General features: G+C 40.2%; 1 protein-coding gene across 4 annotated transcripts in view; it reads right to left on the bottom strand.

Annotated features, from left to right (window-relative positions):
• The window catches only part of FRY (FRY microtubule binding protein), a 381,871-nt gene that overhangs the window by 124,480 nt on the left and 232,183 nt on the right, over window positions 1–25,208 (bottom strand). For all 4 annotated transcript variants that reach the window (XM_056110039.1, XM_056110037.1, XM_056110038.1 and 1 more), the window contains exons 12-18: window positions 21,290–21,393; window positions 20,321–20,429; window positions 18,713–18,799; window positions 15,833–16,004; window positions 12,997–13,129; window positions 10,819–10,926; window positions 307–565 (exon numbers count right to left, since the gene is read on the bottom strand). In XM_056110039.1, coding sequence (XP_055966014.1) covers window positions 307–565; window positions 10,819–10,926; window positions 12,997–13,129; window positions 15,833–16,004; window positions 18,713–18,799; window positions 20,321–20,429; window positions 21,290–21,393 — 972 coding nt within the window. The remainder of the gene's footprint in view (window positions 1–306; window positions 566–10,818; window positions 10,927–12,996; window positions 13,130–15,832; window positions 16,005–18,712; window positions 18,800–20,320; window positions 20,430–21,289; window positions 21,394–25,208) is intronic.

The following is a 25,208-nucleotide window of genomic DNA, read 5'->3' as shown; positions in this document are numbered from 1 at the left end:
CATATCTAGCTTTGTTGCCATTTGATTTTACAAATAGAATTAAAATTATAAGTCTGAAAAAAATTTCAATTTCTGCTGTTTAAATGGTCTCATAAATGTTAACAATCTAACCTGATATAGTAGATTATTATCTGAATTTTTTGGTCATAACATCACATCTAAGCAGATGTGAAAATAAAGTCAGCACAAGGGAGAACATTTCCAAGTATCTGAATGTAAGAAGTCTAGACGTTCTCTAGACTGCAACTTACTTACATACACAGCACATAAATGAGTATAAACTGGTAGGAAGAATTTCAAAATCACCTCTGAATTCCTGATTTTGTTGGCTTGTTCATAGACCTTTCCTTGAGTTTGTATGACAAGTTTCCACTGTGTGAGCAGTTGAAGCAGTAACTTCAGTGATGAATCAAGGAGTGTGTGGTGCATGTCATTTACTTCACGGAGCAGGAAGTTGGTGAAGCCAAACAGCACATCTTCCCTCCAGTCTGAGAAGTCAACCAGTAAACCCTGAAGAGAATTTTGTGCAATATGTCGCAATTCATCATCCATGTGAATAGAAAGCCTGTGAAATAAAGAGAAAGAGAAAATAAAGAGAAGACCAAAATATAGATCATGTCTTACATTGCTTTTTTCTGTATCTAGATCTTAAGTAAATCATAATTCCTAAAAGAAACATGGAAAACTTTAAGCTGGTCTTCCAGGAAGGCGTGTCAAAGGCAGGAATATACAAACTTTCCTTGTACTTAAATCAGAGCCTTCATTTTCCCACAAAAAAATTTCACAAGGAATTCTAATATGTAGTACATGAAACCTGAGTATCTCTGACTGCACATAAGGTAAAGAGGGCCCCCCATCTGTTTGGGGGAACATATTCTCCTTCCCTTAACAAGGCTTTGAATCATTGTTGCAGCAAGGGTTTGAAAACACTAATTTATGACACACACTTGCAATCATTTTCTTGTCTTAGTTTGTTATTTTTATAGACATTTGTATCTGTCTATCACCTTAAGTAAGCACCCCAAAACTCACCCACCCCAACAGAGCCCCAGCAGCTGAAAACCTCCAGAATTCAATCACTGCCATGTTCACAGTCGATCTCCACACACTTGGACGAGCCTCATCCACGAGTGAATCTGCTGAAAAACTCAGGTATACAGGTTTTGTGACTGAAATCTTCAGGTTCTCATGGAGTTGGGAATGGGATCTCTCTCCCCATCTCCCTGTGCTTCCAGGAGTCTGGCAGTCACACCCATGAACTGTTGCTTATGTGCAATAGCACTGTAGCACTGTCTTCCTGTTATTCATCAATTTGCTCAAGCAGGCACCAGTAATGTCCATTGTGAGACTTGTTGTTACTGTTTTTGGCATATCGAAAACGCCACAGGGAGCTTGCCAGGCTCTGCTGTGCAGGAGGGATACTCTTGGTAGCTCTGAGGACAGAAGAATCGAACCTGGGTCGGCCGCGTGCAGGGCAAACACCCTACCTGCTGTGCTATCAATGGCCATGATTCAGAGAATCACAGATAAATCTTGGAAGAGAGCAACAAGCTACAGAGATGCCTCTGGACCCCAAAGTCAACATCCAGTTAAAAACGTAATTCCAGTTGTATTACCCAATTTAGAATTTTCTAATTCCTGGAGCGCATGACCACATTTGCAGCTATGCAACATCTCATACTCTACACAACTGATATATCAAGAGTAGCACGCCACATTGGACAGGGTGTAAAGTAGGAGGCCACTGATCTTGACTGAAAAAATATATATTATATATGTATGCTGTGTGCTAATATCTATCTATCTATCATCTATGTATGTGTCTATGCATGTAAGTATGTATCTATCTATTAGCACACAGGCGATAACAGCATGGTAGTAAAATCTCCTATACAATGGTTTAATGGCACAAGGCTGAGATACAACAATCTTCACACACTTTCTTTTATGGAAACATTTTTGGATCATTTTTAGCAGATTAATGCCATATCATAACCTGTTCAGAATAGTGTTCCCTAAAGTGGGTGATATTGCCTCCTGGGGCCTTTGGAATAATGAATGGGGTCTGTAGAGCCTCCAGAAAAACCATGGGGTGCTTTTTGTTTATCTGTAACAGACGGTAGATTTCCAGGGGCTCTGAGTAACTGGGGCAACAGGCCAAAAAAGTTTAGGAAATCAACCTCTGAGAAATCCAAGTAAATGACATTACTTTCAGTTTTCCAAGTAAGACGAATTCTACTCCATGTCCAACTTGGCTCTTATTCACAATTTGCGAAGTAGATTGCAGGGACGCTTTTAGAACTGTCTGCTCTGAGGGTGGCCACATGCTTGACAATGAAGGATCAAAAAGATCCTTGAAGCACAGACAAGTCGGGGCAGTAGAGGGGCCCAGAGAACAGAGGCCCAGTCGCCAATGACAGTGGAGTATCTGACAGCAAGAGTGAGGAGTCCAGACTGTCACAGGGTTGAATGATACTGACCCGTGAAGGCATGTGATGTGGCAGCAGGTCAGGAAGAAGATGAAGCTGTGACGGGGCAAGAATGCCCGTGGGTCTGTCCCCGAAAGGACATGTGTAAAGCACTACCCACTCTAGCCAGCCACCGCTTCATCTACCCACAGCTTTCTTTTTGGGTCATACCCAGCGATGCTCAGGGGTTACTCCTGGCTCATGCACTCAGGAATTACTCCTGACAGTGCTCGGGGGACCATATGGGATGCTGGGAATTGAACCTGGGTTGGCCGCAGCAAGGCAAATGCCCTACCTGCTGTGCTATCGCTCTAGCCTCCCCCACAGCTTTCTCATTTTGACTTTTGTTGGATTTCAGTTTGATCATCACAGATCGTCTGTGAGATACATGAAGATTTTTTTTAAAAAATTTTATTTTATAAATTAGTTCACAATATTTGATTACATTTAATATTCAAACACCAATCCCACCACCATTACACCTTCCCACCACCAAATTCGGGATGTTTCCATCCCAAGCCCCAAGCCCTGTCCCAAACACAAGTGAAATAATATATTTCGTATTGATACATGCAGATTTAATAGAACAAAGAAAGAAACCAGAAAATAACTTAGCAAATAAAAGAGAAAGGGAAGACAATTAAAGAAAGGAGAAAGATGTCAAGCCACCGTGAGCACTCAGGTCAGGCAGAAGAGTGGCATGGAGTGGGCCTGGGAGACAGTTCAACTGGCCTAATTAGTGCTTTGCCATGCAGTGATCCCTGGTCCCCAGAGAATTGCCAGGAATGACCTTTGAGTACTAAGCTGAGGGGCCCCATACCATTGAACGTGCTCCCAAACCCAACCCAACAAACTCAACCAACCAAACTAAAGCAATGTGGAACTGACTGGCATCTTTGCAGGCCCTTGCCTAGGTTTGTCTAGCAAACAAGTATCTGAGCCACCACAGAAAAACCAGAAAAACCACACCAGACAAGGAAGATCAGGCTCTTGTCTGCCAAATAAACAACTGCAGTTACAGTGAAACAACTGAGATTGAGAGTGGCGGTCTGGGATGGAGAACAGAAAGACTTACAAAGAAGGCAGCTCACAAAAGAGTGTCATGAGCTTTCGGAACAAATACCCCATCTCTGACATGCTGACCTGGCATCCTGGGACCTAAAATATGATTACAGGTATGTGGTAACACACACATGAAGCTGCTGAGGGGTCTCAAAAGGACTCTGCAGTGACAAGTGGTAAGAGAAGAGGAGAGTCTGCTGCTGGCATAGGGGCAAAGCCTGGCCATGCCTGGCCTGATCAAACAGGTAGTAGACACGTACAGGCCAAAGCAACTGGACTAAGAGACCCAGAGGCCTTGTCTGCAGTGATGCAGGGGGGTAAATAATGCGATCCCAAGGGCACAAGCTGCTCCCACAAAAAGATGTTACTGAATGAATAAGGATGTGGGGTAAATGGGGGAAAATCAGAACTAGAACAAGGCTATCTTCTTACTTGGTAAGATCAGACAAATGCCTTTTTCTGGGGTGTGTGTTGGAGGGAGGGGGTTGGGCCACACCCAGCAGTGCTCAGGGCTTATGCACAGCTCTTTGCTCAGGGCTCATTCTTGGCAGTTCTCAGCAGATACTATGTGGTGTCAGGGATCGACCTTATGTGCAAGGGAGGTGCTTTCCCTTCTGTACTTTCTCTCTGGTGAGCTCCCGATTCAGAGGGCCACAGCTTGGTAGCCTTTTTTCTGATCTGGTTTGCTTAGATGAGCACGAATGAAAAGGAATGATTCAAACTCACAAGCCATATTCAGAAATAAAGGCCAGTTAGGGGAAATGGACATCTAAGCTCCATCTGAATGAATGAAGGTTATTGGGAGAGGTGGAGAGCCTGCTGCTTCCTAATGTCACCAGGGGCAACAGGCAGAAGTACTCACAGAGAGAAGATCTGGAGACCGAAGCTTCCCAAAGGAAGGCAGATAGGATGGTTGACCTTTAGAACAGTCCATCAGAAATGGAAATTTTTTCTCAGCAGGTTTTCTAAAATAGACGCCTACCTACTGCCGTGCTTTGAAATATACCAGCATTAAAATAAAGAAATGTGATTAAGTGGTTTATTGAGGCAATACTTGTAATGGAGACTAGTTCTCACTTGGCTGGACAAACAGACACTTTCCATTACTTCTACATATGCTGAAAAGTGAAACGGCAAAGGATAAGATCGTGGAATTGTGTAGGCATTGGCCCATAATTTTTTCACAAATTATAAAGAAACACTGCAGTAAATATATCATGTGTCATTTTTACATAAGACTTTTTCATTTCCATTTCACCTTTACATTTTCATGTAAAATTCTGTAAGTTTGGGCAATGGACTTCACTGAAGTAGTTCATTCTTCTTATCTGAAAATAGGAATAACTATGTTCAGTTTTCCTAATGGAAGGTATTCAGAAATGAACCCTGCATCATGGCATTATATATAACTCAACTGCACAGATGCCTAAAAATAACTATATTTGCCCAAAGCTTACTGTGTCCTTAGCCCTATGCCAGGTGATTTATATGCATGATTTAATCTTCAAAAACCCTATGACAAAGTTTTGAGAAAAGAACAATAAATATTGACTATCAAGCCCTTCATGCCTGTAGAGTGCTACAGGAACTGAAAGAACAGGAGTTTGCAGATGTGGGAGAAAGGGCCTTCCTGCAGTGAAGGGATACTGCTAGAAACATCTGACAGAATTAGAGAAAAGAGATAAAATTTCCCAGGAGAGAAGGGAACGCCCTCTCCAATCTGGAGAAAATTTTGGGGACCCAAAATCAGAAGGGAAGGCTCTGCTAACACAGGAATTATATCTTGGTGTTCTAAGAGCCTACGTGGAAGGGTTCCTCATTCCTGGGTATTGTGAGTGGACTGAACCACACAGACAAAATCAGAGATGACACAGTAACCTGGAGAGATGGGTTTTCCACTTCCATTCCATATAACATTGTTATGGTTACTATACACCAGAGTCTAAGTGGTACTGAGCTGTTATCTGGAATGCTGGGAATGGGGGTGCGGGGGCAGTTTTGTGGGGTATAACCCTGAAACTTTCTGCTCAGGGAATAGTGCTGGGAGAAACAGGGAGCTGGTGTGAACATGAGCCTGTGCAGAAAACCAGGATTTTCCTCCAGTAAAAATGTACGAGGGACGTGACTGTGGAATGTCTAAACGGCCTCACACCTCTCTGACTGTACGAATCATGTACGAATCAAGATAACTTAATCCAAACACAACTGGACTGTAAGGTAATAAAATGACCATAGTCTAAACTCATAATTATTGTTATTTAATTGTATCCCTCTTGTCCACTAACACTTTTGATATTCTGTGAAGAAGCTCATTTTCTTAGAGGTTAATCGCACTGACAGCAAGTGGCTCACACACTCCGGAAATGGCTCCTCTGAGATCAGCCTCTGTTTTTTTTTTTTTAAACCATACTTTATATGTTGCTTTTTAAAAAAATTTTTTATTAGTGAAACACCATGAGGTACAGTTGTAGACTTACAAATTTTTCTGCTTGGGTTTCAAGTTATACAATGATTGAGTACACATCCCTCCACCAGCACCCATTTTCCACCACCACAGGTCCCAGTATCCCTCCCACCCACCCCCCATCCCCCCCATCCCCCCCTGCTTCTGTGGCATTCCCTTTTGTTCTCTCTCTCTCCTTTTGGGTGCTGTGGTTTGCAAAAGAAGCATTGAGTGGCAATCATATTCGGTCTATAGTCTACTTTCAGCATGCATCTCCCATCCTGGGAGGATCCTCCCAACACCCTTTATTTGGTGCTCCCTTCTCTATCTGAGCTCCCCTTTCCCCTAGCATGTGTGGCTGGCCTCCAAGCCATGGAGTGAACCTCCTGGTACTTATCTCGGCTACTCTTGGGTATTAGTCTCCTATTTTGTTACTTTATGTTCCCCAGATGAATGCAATCTGTCCCTCTCTTTCTGACTCTTTTAGGCTTATCCGAGAGTGCTTTTGATTGGCTTCCCTTTTAAGCCAAATCACGTTCTTTATTTTTGTCCCAAGTTGTAACCTCCAAGAATAATTATTTGTACTTTTTTTTGCCCCTTCATAAGACAGTACCTCTGCCTTAGACTTGGCAAGACTCTATCGAACAATACAAATGTGATGTGCCATAAGAGCACATTCCAGCCATATCCAACAGCATTCCCTCATGCACCTGGCATTGGGGTTTGCAGATTAGGTGTCACTGGATTAGACGAATGTGTTGACACCAGAGGCAAAAATATATCACACAGATTCACAACAAAACAGCAATAGAGACTGCCAACATGCTGCATAACACTTAAAAATTTAGGATTTGGGGGCTGGAGTGACAGGACAGCGGGCAGTATGCTTGCCTTGCATGTGGCCAACCCAGGTTCAATGCTCAGCATCTCATCTGGTCCTCTGATCCCCAATATGAGTAATACCTGAGTGCAGAGCCAGAAGTAACCCCTGAGCACTGATGGGTATGTTTCCAAAACAACAACAAAAATTTAGGGATTTCACATAGTAAGGAAACAACAAGTGTCATCAGAAATCAGAACTGAAGTTTCTGTCTATAGAACTGATCTTACATGGGAGGGAATTTTTGGAGGAGTCCTTGTTACACTGGTGGAGGGAGATGGGCTCTCCAGTGATGGGAATGATGGACACATAAAAAGCATAATTAATAGGACTGTAAATCCCAGTAATGCAATACAAATATGTTTTTATAAAAAAAATTAGGATTTCAAAGGCATTAGTGCATGTTATCATCAATTAAAACTGCATTAAAATAAGTGAAATTTTACTTCAACTTAACTGACAACTTTCTTTGCTCACTCCTTTGAGGTTGGGTAAACCAAAATAACACTTGCTTTATGTCACTTTACCTTTTCGATAATGCTATGGGGTAAGCAGTGTTATTCCAATTTTACCAAGAAGAAAAGACAGGCTGAAAAGTTAAGCAACTTATCTTGATTTAAACATTTGTCAGCATGTTATATCTCTACTTAAAAAAACTTTAGCTTGGACAGTAAATATTTGCTGAAAATTCACCTTGCCAGTCTTATTTCTATTCCCTTTTCTCAATGAATTTCTAAATTCCTTTTGCCAAATCAAGGATGACTCTACCTCTTTCTATTCCATTCCCTCTTTATACCCCATGTTTTTAAAGATGTCCGTCTTCAAAACCAGGTTTCTTGAGTTTTAAATTAAAGACATGTATAAATGTTAACTAACACATCACAAAAACATGGAATCTTTAAGTTTACTTAACTATAATGGTACAATTTCAAATTAAGTTTGGGACTGAGTTAACCTGCATACAAAGTAGGATGGGGAGAGTGATAATTATATGCTTTTTAGTAGCTTTCTCAAATACTCTAATTGGTTTAGGATCTCTGTTACCTCTTAGACACTTGGTAGTCTTTGATCTCAAAATTAGAGAACAGACCTTGATTAATGAACTCTTTTCCAGTCTGTCTCATTTCATGACTTTGCTCATGTCATTCACCCACTTTCCCTTTCTGACTTCTTTCAAGGGCAATTCAAGTTCTACCTTCTACCCAAGACACTTGCTCACATCCCAATCCGCAATGATTCTTATACCCACTGAAGTAATCTACCATATTTCTATGCAATTAATCTGAACAAATTCAAACTCTGCACTTTTAATTACCTTATGTGCTACGTAAGGTAATTAATAAATAAATAAAAAATAAATTAATTAATTAATAAATCAGATCTCTTTAATAGCCACATCCACTTGCCCACATACCACATACCACATGATGGATATGTCGTTCCCAATGTTCTCCCTTCCGAAATCCAACATGCCATCTCGTCGGTAAAGAAACAAAGAGCACCTGGCCCAGACAAGATCAGACCTGAACACCTGAAGAACTTACCATCAGTACTCATCAATACATTGGCTCGACTCTTCACACGCTACCTGTCTGAATGCAAGGTTCCATCCCAATGGAAAACCAGCAGGACTGTACTACTATACAAGAAAGGAGACATCCACGACATTGGCAACTATCGCCCAATCTGCCTATTGTCTGTCATCTACAAACTATTCACTCGAGTCATCCTGAATAGGATTAGCAGAGCACTAGATGAAGGACAACCATGTGAACAAGCTGGATTCCGAAAAGGATTCAGTACCATCGACCATATCCACACAATAACCAAGCTCATTGAGGTATCTCGGGAGTTCAAGATGCCGCTCTGTCTAACGTTCATTGATTTAAAGAAGGCCTTTGATTCTGTTGAGACAGAAGCGGTCATGGAAGCCTTGGCCAATCAGGGCATACAAACTCAATACATCAGGATCCTTTGTGAGCTCTATTGCGGATTCACTACCAAGATCTCACCATTCTACAAAGAAGTAATCATCCATATCAAGAGAGGGGTTCGGCAGGGTGATACCATTTCACCAAAACTCTTCAGTGCCACCCTCGAGAACATCATGCGACGACTGGAATGGGAAAACATGGGAGTGAAGATAGATGGTCGGCAACTACACCACCTCCGCTTTGCTGATGACATCGTTCTAATAACACCAAACATCAGCCAAGCGGCACAAATGCTGAACGACTTTGACCGTGAATGTGGAAAGGTCGGACTACAGCTAAATCTTACGAAGACAATGTTTATGAGAAACAGCCTTGTTCCTGACGCTCCATTCGCTCTCAACGGAACCACCATCTCCGAATGCAACAGTTATATATACCTAGGTCGAGAAATCAACATGATGAATGACCTGGCACCTGAGTTGCGCAGGAGGAAGAGAGCGGCTTGGAATGCCTTCAAGAGCATTGAAGAAATAACTAAAAGGACAAAGAACCTCCAGCTACGAGCACATCTCTTTGATTCCACTATTCTTCCTGCATTAACATATGCCTCAGAGACCTGGACCCTACGAAAACAGGATGAGAACGCTATTCGGGTCTCTCAAAGAGGAATCGAAAGAACTATGCTTGGAATATCACGATTCACTCAAATGAGAGATAGAATCCGGAGTTCTGATCTTCGTCAACGCTCAAGAATCAGGGACGCTGTCTCATTTGCCAAGACATCAAAAATCAGATGGGCTGGACACGTAATGAGGTTTATAGACAACCGCTGGACTAGAGCCATTACTGATTGGATTCCACGAGACATCAAAAGATCACGTGGACGCCCACCTATAAGATGGTCAGACTTCTTCGTCAAGACCCTAAATGATCGGTTTGAGGCTCTACATGTTCCTAAAACGAACAGATACCATTGGGCTACGCTAGCACGCAACCGGGATGAATGGAGACGTTACTGGCACCCGCTTGAATAAATCGATGAATAACGGGGGTTAAGTGATTAAGTGAAGTGATTATGTGCTACGTATTTGCTTTGAACTTTTATTTTACTATTTTTTTTGTTATTTATTTTAGTTGTAGGGTCACCTCCAACAGCGCTCAGGGCATACTTCCTGTTCTGTACTCAGGGGTCATTCCTGGAAGTGCTTGAGGAACCACCTAAGGTGCTGGATCATACAGGGTCAGGGCTATTCAAGGCAAGAGCCTTAAGCTCGCTGCTGTCTTTTTGGCCTCTAGCTTTGATTACAAACCCTTTGAATGTGGGGGTTGCGGGGGGGGGGGGGGAAAGACTTCCTTTATTCCTCTTTGCTTCCACACAGTACTTAGTACTTAGAGTAATGCTTCATTTGGTAAATATTTGTCAGGTGTCAATGATCATCCTATTTTTTTTAAAAAAAATCACAACAAGATATTAAAATCAATGCTGGTGCTAAGTGAAATGAATCAGAAAGAGAGGGACAGACATAGAAGAATTGCACTCATTTGTGGAGTATAAAACAACATGAGGCTGACACTTATGGATAGCAGATACACGGGGCAGGTAGATGCTCCACAGCTGGTAGCCTGCCTTATGAGCAAAAGGGAGAAGGCAGCTGGAATAGAGAAGGAAACACTAAGAAAATGATGGCTTGAGGAACCGGGATGGGAGATGTGTGCAGAAAGTAGATAAAGGACAAAACATGCTAACCTCTCAGTGTCTGTATTGCAAACCATAATGCTCCAAAGTAGAGAGAGAGTATGGGGAATATTGTCTGCCATGGAGGCAGGGGGAGGGTGGGAAGGGGGGGAGTATACCAGGGATATTAGTGGTGGGGAATGTACACTAGTGGAGGGATGGGTGTTTGATCATTGTGTGATTACAACCGAAACATGAAAGCTTGTAACTATCTCACGGTGATTCAATAAAATTAAAAAAATAAATAAAAATAAAATCAATGCTGTCATTTAAATGTCCATTATACTCTCACGTACCTGGCCAGCAAGTCAATGAGTTCAAGTTTTGACATCCCATCAGGAAGCAGTCGAGGGATAGCGGCGACACAGGTCCTGAAAAGGTCAATTTTTGGCTTCCTCTCACCACTGAAATTTGAAAACAAAGTTTAAACACAAGTCAAAAGCATGTAAAAATTTTCTAAAAAAACTGAAGTATGAGTAATACTTGAGTTTCTGCTTTCTAAGTCAGCCTGGAATGGGCCCCTTACAGTCTTTTGTTATATTTAGGCTATTTATAGTTTGGTGATTTTAAAGAGAATTTGTGAAAATTCAGATGTACCTGAGACAATGGGTACATCTAAAAAGAGGAATGCCAATAGCAACTGCCTTCTGTGATATAGTTTTGTCTTTCAGCTGGGTTCCATGGGGTGTGGTTCCCATGGCTGTACCTGAACCTATGAATTTACAGACATGCATGAGTGAATCACACCAGAAATAAACAGTCATTTCTACACTTAGCATTTATAATGAACTTTAGCGTACAAAAGAAATGGTGCTAATAAGGTGAATGAAATCTGTAAGTTTCTATCTGGTAAGTTATATTTCCTCCAGAGTATCCGCCCCCCAACTTTTTTTTTTTGCTTTTGGGTTCACACCCAGTGATGCATGGGGTACTCCTGGCTCATGCACTCAGGAATCACTCCTGGTGGTGCTCAGGGGACCATATGGGATGCTGGGAATCGAACCCAAGCCAGCTGCATGCAAGGCAAATGCCCTACCCACTGTGCTATCGTTCCAACCCCCCAACTTTTTAAAAAAAAGATTAAGTGCATCCAAAAATAAGCTATTCATAATGTCAACAAAATATTGAAATGTATATAGTTATACACTTTCTGAGATTTTTCAAATTATGCTGATGGGACTAAGGTGAGGAATCTGTGTCTCTTTTTATTTCCATGAGGTTATGAAGGTTCAAAGATAATTGATGCCTTTTCTACTGTTATAAATTCTGAAGGAAGATACTAATTTTTTGTATATTATTTCAATTTTCAGCTTAATTTCAGCCAACTGTTTAACTCATAATCATGTATCTTATCAGTAATCTTTGTGGAAAAAATGAACTGCCCATCAAATCTTTCACAGCTGAAGTGACAAAATATAACAGCCTGTTGAAATTTTGATGAGTTAGGCTTCTGAGAATACATACAGAATTGGCACAAAATTAATGCGACCACAGGAAAAGAATACACAATCCTGTGGTACAAAGTAGCAGAGAAGTAATTCATTCCTGGAAAGGAGTTGTAGAACTATAACAAAAAGAATCTGATTTCTTTAGAATATTTACTTATTTATTTATTTATTTTTGTTTTGTTTCTGGGGCCACATTTGGCGATGCCCACAGGTCACTTCTGGATCTGCACTCAGGAATTACTCCTGACAGTGCTTAAGGGAACAATATGGATGCCGGGGATTGAACCTGGATTGGCTGGATGCAAGGCAAAAGCTGTAGCCATTGTATTTAGAATCTAAAGAGGATAGTCAGAGAGCAACTTCGCTCCTCTCCATTACTTTTTAGGATGGTTTTGCAAGTTTGTTAAGAATGAACACAAGGCTGTTGAAGTGAAAAATGGGACTTTTAAAATACTCTGCTTTGGTGGAAAGCTGGAAGATTATTTTCTTTCCCTTTCGATAGCTCTTTTGCATGAGAGATATGAGGAACCTTGGCAGGAGGTTGTTGTCCAGTGACTTCCAAACCACTGAAACAAAGTCTTTGAATGACATTCTCAATAGCTATCTAAAGCGGGAGTCTAGTGATCTCTTCTAATAGTTAACTTGCAACACAGTCAGTTGTTTAAAGGGTAAACCAAGGTAGTTCATCAGATGTTTTAAACAACTGGGATTCTTTTCCTATATGTCAGAAAACAGATGATCCAGCCTAGCCTGTAGTGTAAGGCAAATTCCAATCTATCAGAGCAAGTTAAGATTAAAAATTAGTGTATAAATCCCTCCTAACTACTGCAGTCCTTGCTCCACAGGTTTCATAGGAAGCACAGAACTCCCCAGATGACAGACATTTTAGTGGAAGGTGATAAAACTAATTGCCATTGTTGTAGAATAAACTGTGTAAGGCAAGCACCTTACCCACGGTACTATCTCTCCAGCCCCAGGTCATCATTGAAAACTCTTCATAGAAAATTTAGTCTTCATTGTACTCACGTGATCATATCTTCTGGTTCTTTGTTTAACATCTGGACATTAGTTAGCATCATACACCTTCCGACTTCTTTATCAAGGTGTCTTAAAATGTTGTCCACTGCTTTTCGTACTTGAGAGTAATATAATGACATACCTGGAAAGTTATGTGTGGTGGTCAAATCATTGAATGAATTTATTATAGAGTGAAATTCCATTGTGTTAATCTCTGTGACATATTGTTGCTGAAAACATTCTATGGGGCAATGACTTCTTTGAGTATAATCTCCTTGAAGCACTAATAGTACTCTTAGCAGAGTGCCCTGTACTTGTCAATTCCTAATTTGTAGTATTCTTAGCAGAGTATCCTATACTTCTTGGTCGCTCACCAAATGATCACTGAAACTCATGAAGCAGAATTCTCAAAACCCCTCAAGCAAATATTTTCCAGAGCACTAAAATAAAAAGGGAACTAGAATGTTTTACTCTAGCTTTCTTGTTTCTGGTTAATATAAGAAAATCCTCTATCATTAGTGACTAGATAAAGAATAATTCTCATTCTGACTTAAGGTTTTAATAATTACATTGTTTTCTTTGTGTGGACATTTTTAGCAAAAATTATTATTATTATTATTACTTTGTTTTTTCCCCAAATGCATCAGTTCTCAAGGGCTACTCCTGGCTCTGTGCTCAGGTGATGCTCCTGGTGATATTTAGGGGATCACAGGAAGTATCATAAATGGTGGTAAAGGTAAAGGTAAAGGCCCTCCCGTTGATCGTCGATTTGCTCGAGCGGGCCCAGTAACGTCTCCATTGGAGACTTTGTTGTTACTGTGTTTGGCATATCGAATACTCTCGGTAGCTTGCGGGGCTCTCCGAGAGGGGTGGAGGAATCGAACTCGGGTCGGCCATGTTGGCCGCTTGTAAGGCGAATGCCCTACCCGCTGTGCTATCGCTCCAGCCCTATAAAAAAAGTATTATACATAATTTTTACTGCTATCATTAAATACAGTTTCCATTATAGTTAAAGACAAAGATATGGATTTCATATACATAAATCTTAAAGTATTTTACTATTTATTTTATTTTTTAATTTAATTTTTTATTTTAGACTACCTTACATTTAACATTCAAACTTTTTTTTTTGGGGGGGGGAGGTGGACATTGGTTTGGGCCACACCCAGCGATGTTGAGGGCTTACTTCTGGCTCTATGCTCAGGAATCACTCCTGGGGGAGCTTGGGGCCATACGTGGTGCTGGAGATCAAACCGAGTTGGATGCTTGCAAAGCAAGCGCCCTGCCAGCTAGACTATTGCTACAGCCCCTTAACATTTAAAGTTTAATGAAACAATTATCAATGAGTATTTATCATTCACTAATTCTTTTTACATTCATTTAAGCATTGTTATAACTCCTATCGGCTAAACTTACAATATAAACTGATGCGTGTAGAATACAGCATGTTTAAATATAGACTGAACTAACTCTATTGGGGGAAAAAGACTCAAACTATGAAAATTAGTCAATCTGTGTATATGTATATATTTATTATAGGATATTTAGGGTTACCTAAATGTTTTAGGCTGCATAGTGAATTGCCCCGTTTCCTCCTCCCAGAGAAGCTTACAGTGCTCTTACAAAAAAATCTTGCCTAATCCCCTGAGTTTAGCTTTAACCTTCCCTTTGTGCTTTGCAATTCCCCAAATCAGACTTGGTTACTTAGATGGCTCTGGACTTTGTATTTGAAGTGAATTACTTGCTTTCATATTTTCCCTGTAACTTTTCATATTTCACTATAGAAAAATGTTCTTTGCTTAAACACAGAAAGACCATTAATGCTATGCTTCTAATATTTGGGAACTAATTGACTCTGAAATATATCTACTCCTCATTATCCATCATAATTACTTGACTCAGGCTTTGGTTCCTAACACCCCAAAAAAGTAGGTCCTCACTGTGGGACTTGGATGGATCAGGGGCAAGTGGCAAAGCTTTTCTGGCATCAAAATGAGACAGTATATAAGGTATAAAAGCTCCTTGATACAAGCCATTATGACTTAAGAGACAGGACCCCCATGAGGAAGGAAGAGCTAAACTGGCCTGAGGACCTAGTCTGGGATTTATGGTAGAAGCCCAGCAGCCTGGCTCTCAGAGTGCAGAGAACTTAAGTTTTGTAATCTCTCTTCCTGTGCTTGTCCAAACAACTGCAAGCATAAAAAGGAGTAAACTAAATTGTTGAATATGTACAATTGAAGGGAAAGAGAAAAGCAATCTAGATGTCCATGGGAGACAGAGCACCTTCTCCTTGAGTTAATCCTCCCAAGAGAACTGCCTTCGTGGAAATGCTTTACCCCTGTAAAAGAATGATCACACCTATGTGCAGTCCTTTCTATACTTTGAACTCTTTCAGATGTCCTATGTGTGTACTAACATTTCTGCATTAAACAGGCTATTCTGACCATTAGTCTGTGGTCCCCCATCTCTTTGCCCTTCTGCTGGGGGGGGCTGGGGAAGCAGCTCTCAGCCACAGAACATACATGTTGCACACCCACATTCTAAACTCGCCCTTTATAAACAGGATTTTCTACAGAAGTACAAAGAAATCTTAGAAATTTACTGGGGATTATAGATAATATTAGAAATACAAAAAAACCATAGTTAAAAACCTAACATTTAAATGGCAAAATGTTTCCCAGGAAGTTTCAAAAAGCTTAAAGGGCAGTAAAACAAGAGCACAGCATGAATCAATCAAAACAATTAATGTTGGAATGTCTCCTCGGCTACTTTTATAAAAGTGTATCTCATGATGGGCCATTGTAAAGGCTTTAAGATCCGGTTGTCACATGGCTTTGAAACCCACCTATCATTTTGGCTTCCTCTTCAGTCAGTGTTTTACTCAGATATGTTTTCTTCACTCTCAGTGTGTTTCCTGAAGGGAGAACAGCTCCCGTCACGGGCATGGGGGGCTCCCCGTCTTTCTGCTGCAGGCTGTCTGCGATTACCAAGAATGCACGCAGACCAATGTTCATCCTCTGGAAGAGACAAAACGTTCATGCTAAAAATGCTCAATTCCTGTAGTGTCATCAAACCACCAGTCTGTTAGCAAAGTTAGACTTGGATTCACCTCAAGATTAGCCTGAGAGAATAATTTTAAATGCAAACCAATTTAGAAAGAACCTATGGAAATAAAACAAAGTTTCTGTCCCTGACACTGCCTTCCAGAAGACAACTGAGAAGACTATCATGAATTTGAAAGTACACTGAACTGAAGCTGGTCATATATCACAGTCTATTTGAAGAGTTTTGAGTGCACCTCAAAAAAGGTAGGCAGTGATCCTCTGGTAGCTGCAAGTAAGGCAAGCTGAGGTAAGGAGAAAGCTCTAATACTTCCTGAAGGAGAAAGAAGCCACATGTGTTAGTTCACAGAGCTCAGATGAGGACAAACAGAGAGAAATTCCTGATGTGGACCACAAGAACAAAATCATCTGCTCTAAATCACACTGACTTTATTCACAAGTGCTGGCAAGTGCGAAAATCAACTTAAAAAAATCCTCAATGCCATAGAACTCATTACTGCTAATATTAGAAAAAAAATATGCTATTTTGGGTCAGATTACTCTTCCCCGGGCTCAGATAAGGTACAACTTTGGCTCTGAAAGAAGAGTCTGTGAGATAGTTTCTCTGGAAGCATTACTCTTAAAGGTAAACATTTGGGCTTCCTGAAGCAGTCATGTGCAAAACATTTACATTCCTATTTTCAAGGCACTGAAGTAATAAATTCTACAGTACCTATACCAGAAAGTAATGTGTCAGTACTAACAGTGATAATCTAATTACAATTTATTGAATTCCCAGAATATACCCAGAACCACTAGTTAATTCTCATTTTTAAGAAAGTAAACAAGGAAGGTATGTTGAATACTCTATTTTTTTAAGTAAGAAAATTGAGATTATGTTAAGTATTAGGTGGTAATTTACACATCATGTCAGGTTTATCCAAGTCACTGATTGTGTGGTACACAATTATATTTTGTAACATCAAGTAATACTGACTCATTTATTTTAAAGCTTTTTATTAAGGCTTAAAGGAGAAAATAATATTTCAATTAGTATTTGGTGAAAATTTCTCTAGATATTGGGATTTATAACCAAGTCAATGTGGACCTACAAACTGGATAACAAAGTCCTTTAGTTTTATCATTAATTTTAGTTGTGTTTTATAAAACATTTTCAAGATTTATGTATTTTTCTCAAGAGACAATAAATGTTTTGGTGGTTTAAACCCGGAGATGAAGTCCAAAAATAATAAATCAACAACAACAAAAAACCAAAAATACAAAAACTAAACCCAAAATGATCACCTCCTTTTCTCAATAGATTGTTCAACTTCTGAGCCATTCTTGTAATTTCTCTTAGTTTCCTGCTCTCTAGATAATGCTAAAATCACAAGTAAGCTGGGGTAATTTTGTGTATTTGGGTTTCTAGATAATGTCAGAGTCAGAAGTAAGCTGGTGCACATATTTTCAATTTAGTTTCAAAAGTAAATTACTAAAAAAAAAGTAAATTACTATAGTTTTCATAATTCAATGCCAAATTTATCTCTTAAATTGATCTGGTCATAAGAAATTATTGAAGGTTTCCAAGTTTAAATCTGTTTCTGTTCTGTAAAATGAAGACAATACCTAGTGACAGTACAGAGTTGAGGTAATGATTTTTAAAAACTCTCTGAAAACCTAACCATACAGATAGTACAACGGATAAAGCACTTGCCTTGCACGCACCTGATCATAATTAAATCCCCAGCCTATATGGTCCCCTGAGCTCCATCAGGAGTGATCCCTGAACACACAGTCATGAGTAAGCTCTCAGCACCACTATGCTGTGGTCCCTCAGCCCCAAAGAAGTTTAAAATGAACATAAGTTTAAAATGAACTTTGTATAAGTTCTACCACTCTGCATTTTACATGATACCTGTTATGTACTCACTTCCATGATCAGCCTTACAGATAATGGGATGCAGCTACAGAAAAATATATTTATTATGATACACTGGGCTGGAGCAATAGCACAGTTGGTAGGGCATTTGCCTTGCACGCAGCCGACCTTGGTTTGATTCTTCCACCCCTCTCGGAGAGCCTGGCAAGCTACTGAGAGTATCTTGCCTGGACGATAAAGCCTGGCAAGCTCCCTGTGATGTACCTGATATGCCCAAAACAGTAGCAACAAGTCTCACAATTTGTTATGAGATATTGCTGGTGCCCACTTGAGTAAATCGATGAACAACAGAAGGACAGTGCTACAGTGCTACTCATACATTATTTAATTACTTTCACAAGATTTTCCTATTTTATTACTATGAGCTCTTTTCTGCTTCATTTTTTATATTCCATCACTTCCTGATACTCAATTTGTTAATATGGTAACATCAAAATAGTTGTAAGTCCTTTGACTGTCATTTCTAAAATTGAACAGCCCCAACTTTAGGGAAAGATTATGTTTTGAATAAGGTTTACAAGAACAGAATATGATAGCACATCCATATTACATGATTCTTAGTCCATTCATCCAAATTTTCACTTTAGATATCCCATCATTTATCCTAATTAATCAAACCACAAGGAAGGAGATACAGAAAAGGCTTTCAGAGAACATGTTCTTCACCCCATGGCCCAAAGTTGCAAAGCAAAGCTCTGACTCTCAACACACTCACAAGCTAACAGACACAAAGCAGCAGTCATACCTCTGGGTTGAGACTGAAGGCCTTGGCTGGTTTTCCCACACAAAGAAAATCAAAAATGATTTCTTTCATTGCAAAATCTAAGCGCTCCTGTAGCGAAAACAAGAAAACAAGAGTGATCAAGTACAAGTTCACCATGAGCTTTCTAGCTCCATCACAGACATAAAAAGGCATCTGTTAGAGAAAGTGAGACTCTCTTTGCTTCAGGGATCACAGGGAATCTGTGAAGGGAGATGGAGCCACATGAATCTTTAGTGGCACTGTTCTGTTTCTGTGTGGTATGCTGAGATACCCTTATTGAACCACACACGTAACAAACCCCTACAGCATGGAATGATGGACCAAAAATACAGAAAAAAAATCTACAGAAGTGGCGTGCCTGGACTATACACAGTCCAAACTCTATTTGTACAGCAGTTGCTAACTTCCTGGAACTCAGTTGAAAAATTACTTCTCAAAATGCCATAGCAAAAGAACCAAATTCCTTCTGTTCTTTAACATTATGAATCCTTTGGTTCATACTATAACCGACAATTGTGAATGTGAAATGAATGATCATTGAAGATAAATTAAATGTACTTAAGCAGAAAATTTAAGCCAGATTTCAAGAGTTCAAGACAGTGGCTACTGAAATGTATACAGACTGATTTTAAACTACACAGAGCAAAATTATCCTGAGCACACAGTCATGTGTGCATACATTATCAGCCATGTAGTAACAACATGTAGAAAGTGACATTTATTCATTTACCAGCAAAACAAGTGATACTCTTTCCTTGAATGCTATTATAGAGACGTTTCATTGTACCAAGAATATAAACTGTACTTCAATGGTATTTTCAACATCGCTTATTTCCGTTTATTCTTATCTCACTCAGGTATGGGAGGCAGGCAGGCCTTGTCATCCACAGAAGTGAAATCTAGAAGAATGATGCTCTTGAAAGGTGTGAAGCTGAAGTCGCATGAAGTAAAAGTTGGGATCAAAACATTTACTCCCATGGTGTTTTGAGAAATAAAAACCTGGGGTGTTAACTTGGACCTAAATGGCAAACTGACACTATTTAATATACTAGACCCAATTTTAAAATAAATTAGTGCTTGTAAAGTGCTCTGGCCAGTTGCTGTCAAAAGAAATGCTTGATAAATACTGAAATTCCCATTGAATTTCCCTGTTTGCAGGGTGAGAGCATAAACATTATTTGCCCTTCAAATTCAGGAATTTGTCATCTTTTGACTCCTGCCCCTCATCTCCACCCCCAAAATATCAGACCCTTTGCTTCCTCTTGGCTTGCAGAACCCAGCACAGGGAATCAGGAAAGAACTGGGATGTGAGTTCTGTGCTGAAGCTTTCACCAACAGACCTTGAATGAGTGACCTTAGATGAGTCACTGAAACGCTGTCTCCCAGTTCTTTTGTCAAATGCTGAAAACACTTGACACACTGCTTTGCAAAAGGAAAACAAAAGCGCTAAGTGTGAACACAGTTTCAAAACCATCCCGAAACACCTGTCTGTGTAAGTTATTATTTTAGACTTGTTAGTGCTTTATAAGAAGGAGACTGGCTACTTAAAGGCATTTAGAAGACTCTCACTGCCAGAAGCTTCTCCATTACCTGGGCAATGAACTGGATGATTTTCACAAAGATGTTCAGAGGCATATCCCTTGGCACCACACCACGGGACCCTTTGGGGAAAAGTGTTGTGATGATGGTTATAAGACGGCTGAAAGATAAGGGGGGTGGGGAAAGAGAACAAGCAAGATTGGCTGAGCTCCAGTTCTTGAAGGGAAAATGGCAGATGTCTCATCTAATCTAAGAATCAGAGAGAAATCAGAAAAAAGAAAACAAACGATTTCATCCCTTTTCCATTAGCATAATTGTTCTATGAAAAGTATTCATGGAAAACTCAGGGCAGTTGGAAAATTATAGCCATTTCCTTTGTTAACGTGGCAACTGCAGCCCTGGGCACAGAACTTGGCCGTCCTGGTGGAGGCTGGTGTTTCTGTGCTGGCTGCTGAACTAATGACGAAGCAAAGCCTAAACACGCTCTGAAAATGTTTTCGAGATTCTCAGCTTCCAACCTCTTCTACTTGGATTAGTTCATGAAACAATACAATAAAAACACTCTCTTCACTGACTGAGAGACATTATTTACACATAACTCAGTGACGTGCTACCATTTTGCGGGGGGGGTGGTTGAGGGTAAAATGGCCTTCAAAATAGTATCCAGAAAGCCTGGGGTCCTTTCTAGAGATAGCTGCACTGGTGATACAATGCAAGGGCCCAGTGATGTACTGCTCAGGGCCTTTGGTCCCAGGCCTAAGTATAATGCGGGCATCGAATCTGGTTGGCTGCAAGCAAGGCAAGTATCTCTACTCCTATACCATCATTCTAGCTCTGGCAGTCCTCCTCCCTGGGAGAGGCTGAACTCGGGAGTAATTCATGCTTAGGGGCAACTCCCAGTGGTATTCAGGGATTATGCAGTGCTGGGGTCGGAACCGAGGCCTCCAGCATGCGAAGCTTGTGCTTGGCATTTTGAAGTAGCTCTTGGCCGCTATGGAACCCGGCGAGCCAGCTCCTTACCTCTGTGTAGCTGTGTTGCTTTCACATTTAATTCGAATCATGTAAACCCAAAGTAATCTATACAGAGATTCCAGTGCAACTCGAGCCATCTTGGGGTCTTTATTCTACAATAGAAAAAACCAAGATGTTAGACTGAAGATTAAATCATGAGGTGTGGGAATAATTCACCTCTAAATGCCTGGAAATGAAGAGTCTCAGTGGGTGGCAGCATGCCATGGAGCAGCACTAGAAGAGTCATGTCATTCTCTTCTTTGCCATAGTAAATACTTAAGAGATTGCCTTTCCCCTCCAACCCTAGGTATACCCTGGTACCATGAAGAAATTAAATTCATTCTTAATACTGTTGATTAAGACACTTTAGAGATTGTTTTAAAGCAGATTTCCCAACTCCCATCTGATTAGCCCCACTTAAAATTAGTACCATTTTTTGTGTTTTGCTTTATTTTTAATTTTTTTCTGACTTTATTTAAACACTGTGATTTGCAAAGTTGTTCATTTGTAACAGGCGTTCAATATTCCAACACCGATTCCATCACCACTGTCACCTTCCCTCCACCACTGTCTCCATTTTCCCAACCACCCCTCATACCTGCCCCCTTAGCAGGCCCACAATAATCTATTTTATCTAGCTTATAACCATTAATTAGCCTCACTTTTAATAAGAATAATGTATACTAGGTACTGTGTTAGAACCTTGATTATAGAGATTAAACAGAATTATTATTTGGGCCAGAGCAATAGGACAGTGGGTAGGGCAATTGCCTTACATGTAACCAACACAGTTTTGATCCCTGCCACCCCATATGGTCTTCCAAGCAGTACCAGGAATCATTCCTGAATGCAGACCCAGGAGTAACCCTTGAGCATTACCGAGCGTGGACCATTTTTCTAAGATGTTTGCATGCAATCGATGGAGGATGGGAGACAATGGATTGAGAATGGAGACAGGAGGTAGGGAATGGAAAGGGAAACCTAATGTAAATTCAAGGAATGGGTCAGGACAGTTTTCTAGAGGCAAAGTAAGACTCATAAACTTTATGATCCATTCATTTGTTCCTTCACTCACAGAACAGAGATTTGAGTGATTTTCCAAGTCCAGATACTATGTGTGGCACTAGGAACTCTGAGTAATGTTAAAAACGAATGGTCATGGTCCCGAGGAACAGTTTTTGGCTGAAGACAAATTCATATGGAAGTTCAGATGATGAAGGTGATGAAGAAGGATCCTGGTTTGGAACCTGGGAATTGTATCTGCTGGTGCAAAGGAACAGTAGCTGATGGGACTTGAGAGGTGACTACAAGTCTAGCTGTTTTATTTTTTTACTTTCAGTTTAAATATTAACTGAATAAAGATGAGTCGATAAATTAATTTGGATACTAATAATTTCTTTAAGATGATCAAGGATAAAGTTCACCTTGAAAATATTAACTGAGGGGCTGGAGCAATAGCACAGCGAGGAGGGCGTTTGCCTAGCATGTGGCTGACGCGGGTTCGATTCCCAGCATCCCATGTGGTCCCCTGAGCACTGCCGGGGGTAATTCCTGAATGCAGAGCCAGGAGTGACCCCTGTGCATCGCTGGGTGTGACCCAAAAAAGCCAAAAAAATAAAAATAAAATAAAATATTAACTAAATAAAGATGAGAAACATAAATAGATTCTATAAGATACTGGGAGTAGTTCTTTAGATTTGGGAAAGATTTCTCATACTCTGTAGTTTTAATCTTTGAAAGTGATGATTATTATAAAATTCTAAATATCCTTATTTATTTTGACCTTTTCGTGGAATTTTTTATTAGTTTGTCTATTATGTGTTAATACACAGCATTTTAATTTTGGAGGCTTTATAATGTGCTTTACCATCTAATATGTCTTACTGTTCTCCTTCCATTAATCTTTATAACTATTTACGGAGCTTCAGAAAAATAATCCCAACTTGTTTTTGAAGCATCAGAAATTTTTTACACCAGAAATATTTTTTGCCTTAGTAAGATAATTATAATATGCTTTATAATTATCAAATGTTTTGGTGATTTAAAGGGACTTGGGTCTAAAAAACTGCATTTAAAGTATTCCATCATTTAAAAATTTCAGGAACTCAATTCTTCATTCAATCATTATAAAAGGTGTTGGGAGGATCCTCCCAGGATGGGAGAAGCATGCTGAAAGTAGACTATAGACCAAACATGATTGCCACCCATTGCCTCTTTTGCAAACCACAACACCCAATAAGAGAGAGAGAACAAAAGAGAATGCCCTGCCACTGAGGCAGGGTGGGATGGGGGGATGGGGGGTGGGAGGATTACTGGGATCTGTGGTGTTGGGAAATGGGCACTGGTGGAAGGATGGGTATTTGATCATTGTATAATTGAAACTCAAGCACAAAAATTTGTAAGTCTACAACTGTACCTCATGATGTCTCACTAATAAAAATATTTTTAAAAAATCATTATAAATCAGCAAACGCCTCTGACATCCTAACATGGTGGTTAAAAACTAGACATCTGGGGCTGGAGCAATAGCAGAGCGGGTAGGGCGTTTGCCTTGCATGCAGCCAACCCAGGTTTGATTCCCAGCATCCCATATGGTCCCCCGAGCACCGTCAGGAGAGAGAACCAGGAGTAACTCCTGTGCATCACGAGGTGTGACCCAAAAAAGCAAAAAAAAAAATAGACATCTGTCTCAATGAACTTGTTGCTCTTTAATTTTTAATTGGTGAAGCTTATAGGAATGTTATGAAAATTAAACAAGTTAATACACATGTGATGTCAGGCTTGTACCAGGATCAGCTATGTGAAAAGTAAATGCCTTATCCACTGTATTATTTCTCTGGCCATTTCTTAACTTTTGAGGTCTATTTTTTATTGTTTTTTTCTTAATCTGGACTTCACTGGCATATTGTATTCATTAGGTTAAAATGTAAAAAGACATAGGAATGTTATACCAGCTACTTTCATTTAGAAGTTTAACAAATGTGAACATAGTTATCATGTTCACAATATAGACTACACTTCAAAGAACTGTTAATAAATGGGGATTCACAACAACAAAAAAGAAATTTTAAATCATGTTTTCAAAGCATAGCACAGCGGTAGGGCATTTGCCTTGCATGCAGCCAGCCAGGCTGAAACCGGGTTCGATTCCTCCGCCCCTCTCGGAAAGCCCAGCAAGCTACCGAGAGTATCTCGCCTGCACAGCAGAGCCTGGCAAGCTCCCCGTGACGTATTAGATATGCCAAACACAGTAACGACAATTCTCAATGGAGACGTTACTGGGCCCGCTCGAGCAAATCGATGAACCACGGGAGGACAGTGCTATAGTGCTATAGTTTTCAAAGCATATTTTCTTTTTTTCAGAGTTAAGTATATTATTTGCTCGAGCGGGCCCAGTAACGTCTCCATTGGAGACTTTGTTGTTACTGTGTTTGGCATATCGAATACTCTCGGTAGCTTGCCGGGCTCTCCGAGAGGGGCGGAGGAATCGAACTTGGGTCGGCCATGTTGGCCGCTTGTAAGGCGAACGCCCTACCCACTGTGCTATCACTCCAGCAGAAGTAAAGGGAATATATCATTTTGTTTTTAGTTCACTATATTCATATTTGACATAAAATATGGAGAGAAGAAAAAAGTGTTGATCACCACTGACCAAGAGTGTCAGAAAGACGTGCATTTCCTGGTGAAAGTATTTTACTAAAGGCAAGAGAACTGAAGAGTTGGTCCACAGAACTTGGGTCAGAGGGGTAGGACAGGAAGGGGTTTGGGGAACTTGCTGGAGGGAAGTGGATACTCTGGAGGTGGGTGTGGTGTTGAAATGATGTATGCATGAAACCATCATTAACAGTTTTGCAAACCACAATACCTCAGAAGATTAAAAAAAGAAAAAGGGTCATAAATTTCCCATCACTTTATTTTATAAAAAAAT

Source organism: Sorex fumeus, unplaced genomic scaffold (assembly GCF_029834395.1).
Source record: "Sorex fumeus unplaced genomic scaffold, SorFum_2.1 ptg000008l, whole genome shotgun sequence".
In the NCBI taxonomy this organism is placed as follows: domain Eukaryota; kingdom Metazoa; phylum Chordata; class Mammalia; order Eulipotyphla; family Soricidae; genus Sorex; species Sorex fumeus.
This window is presented reverse-complemented; position numbering and strand designations above follow the sequence as displayed.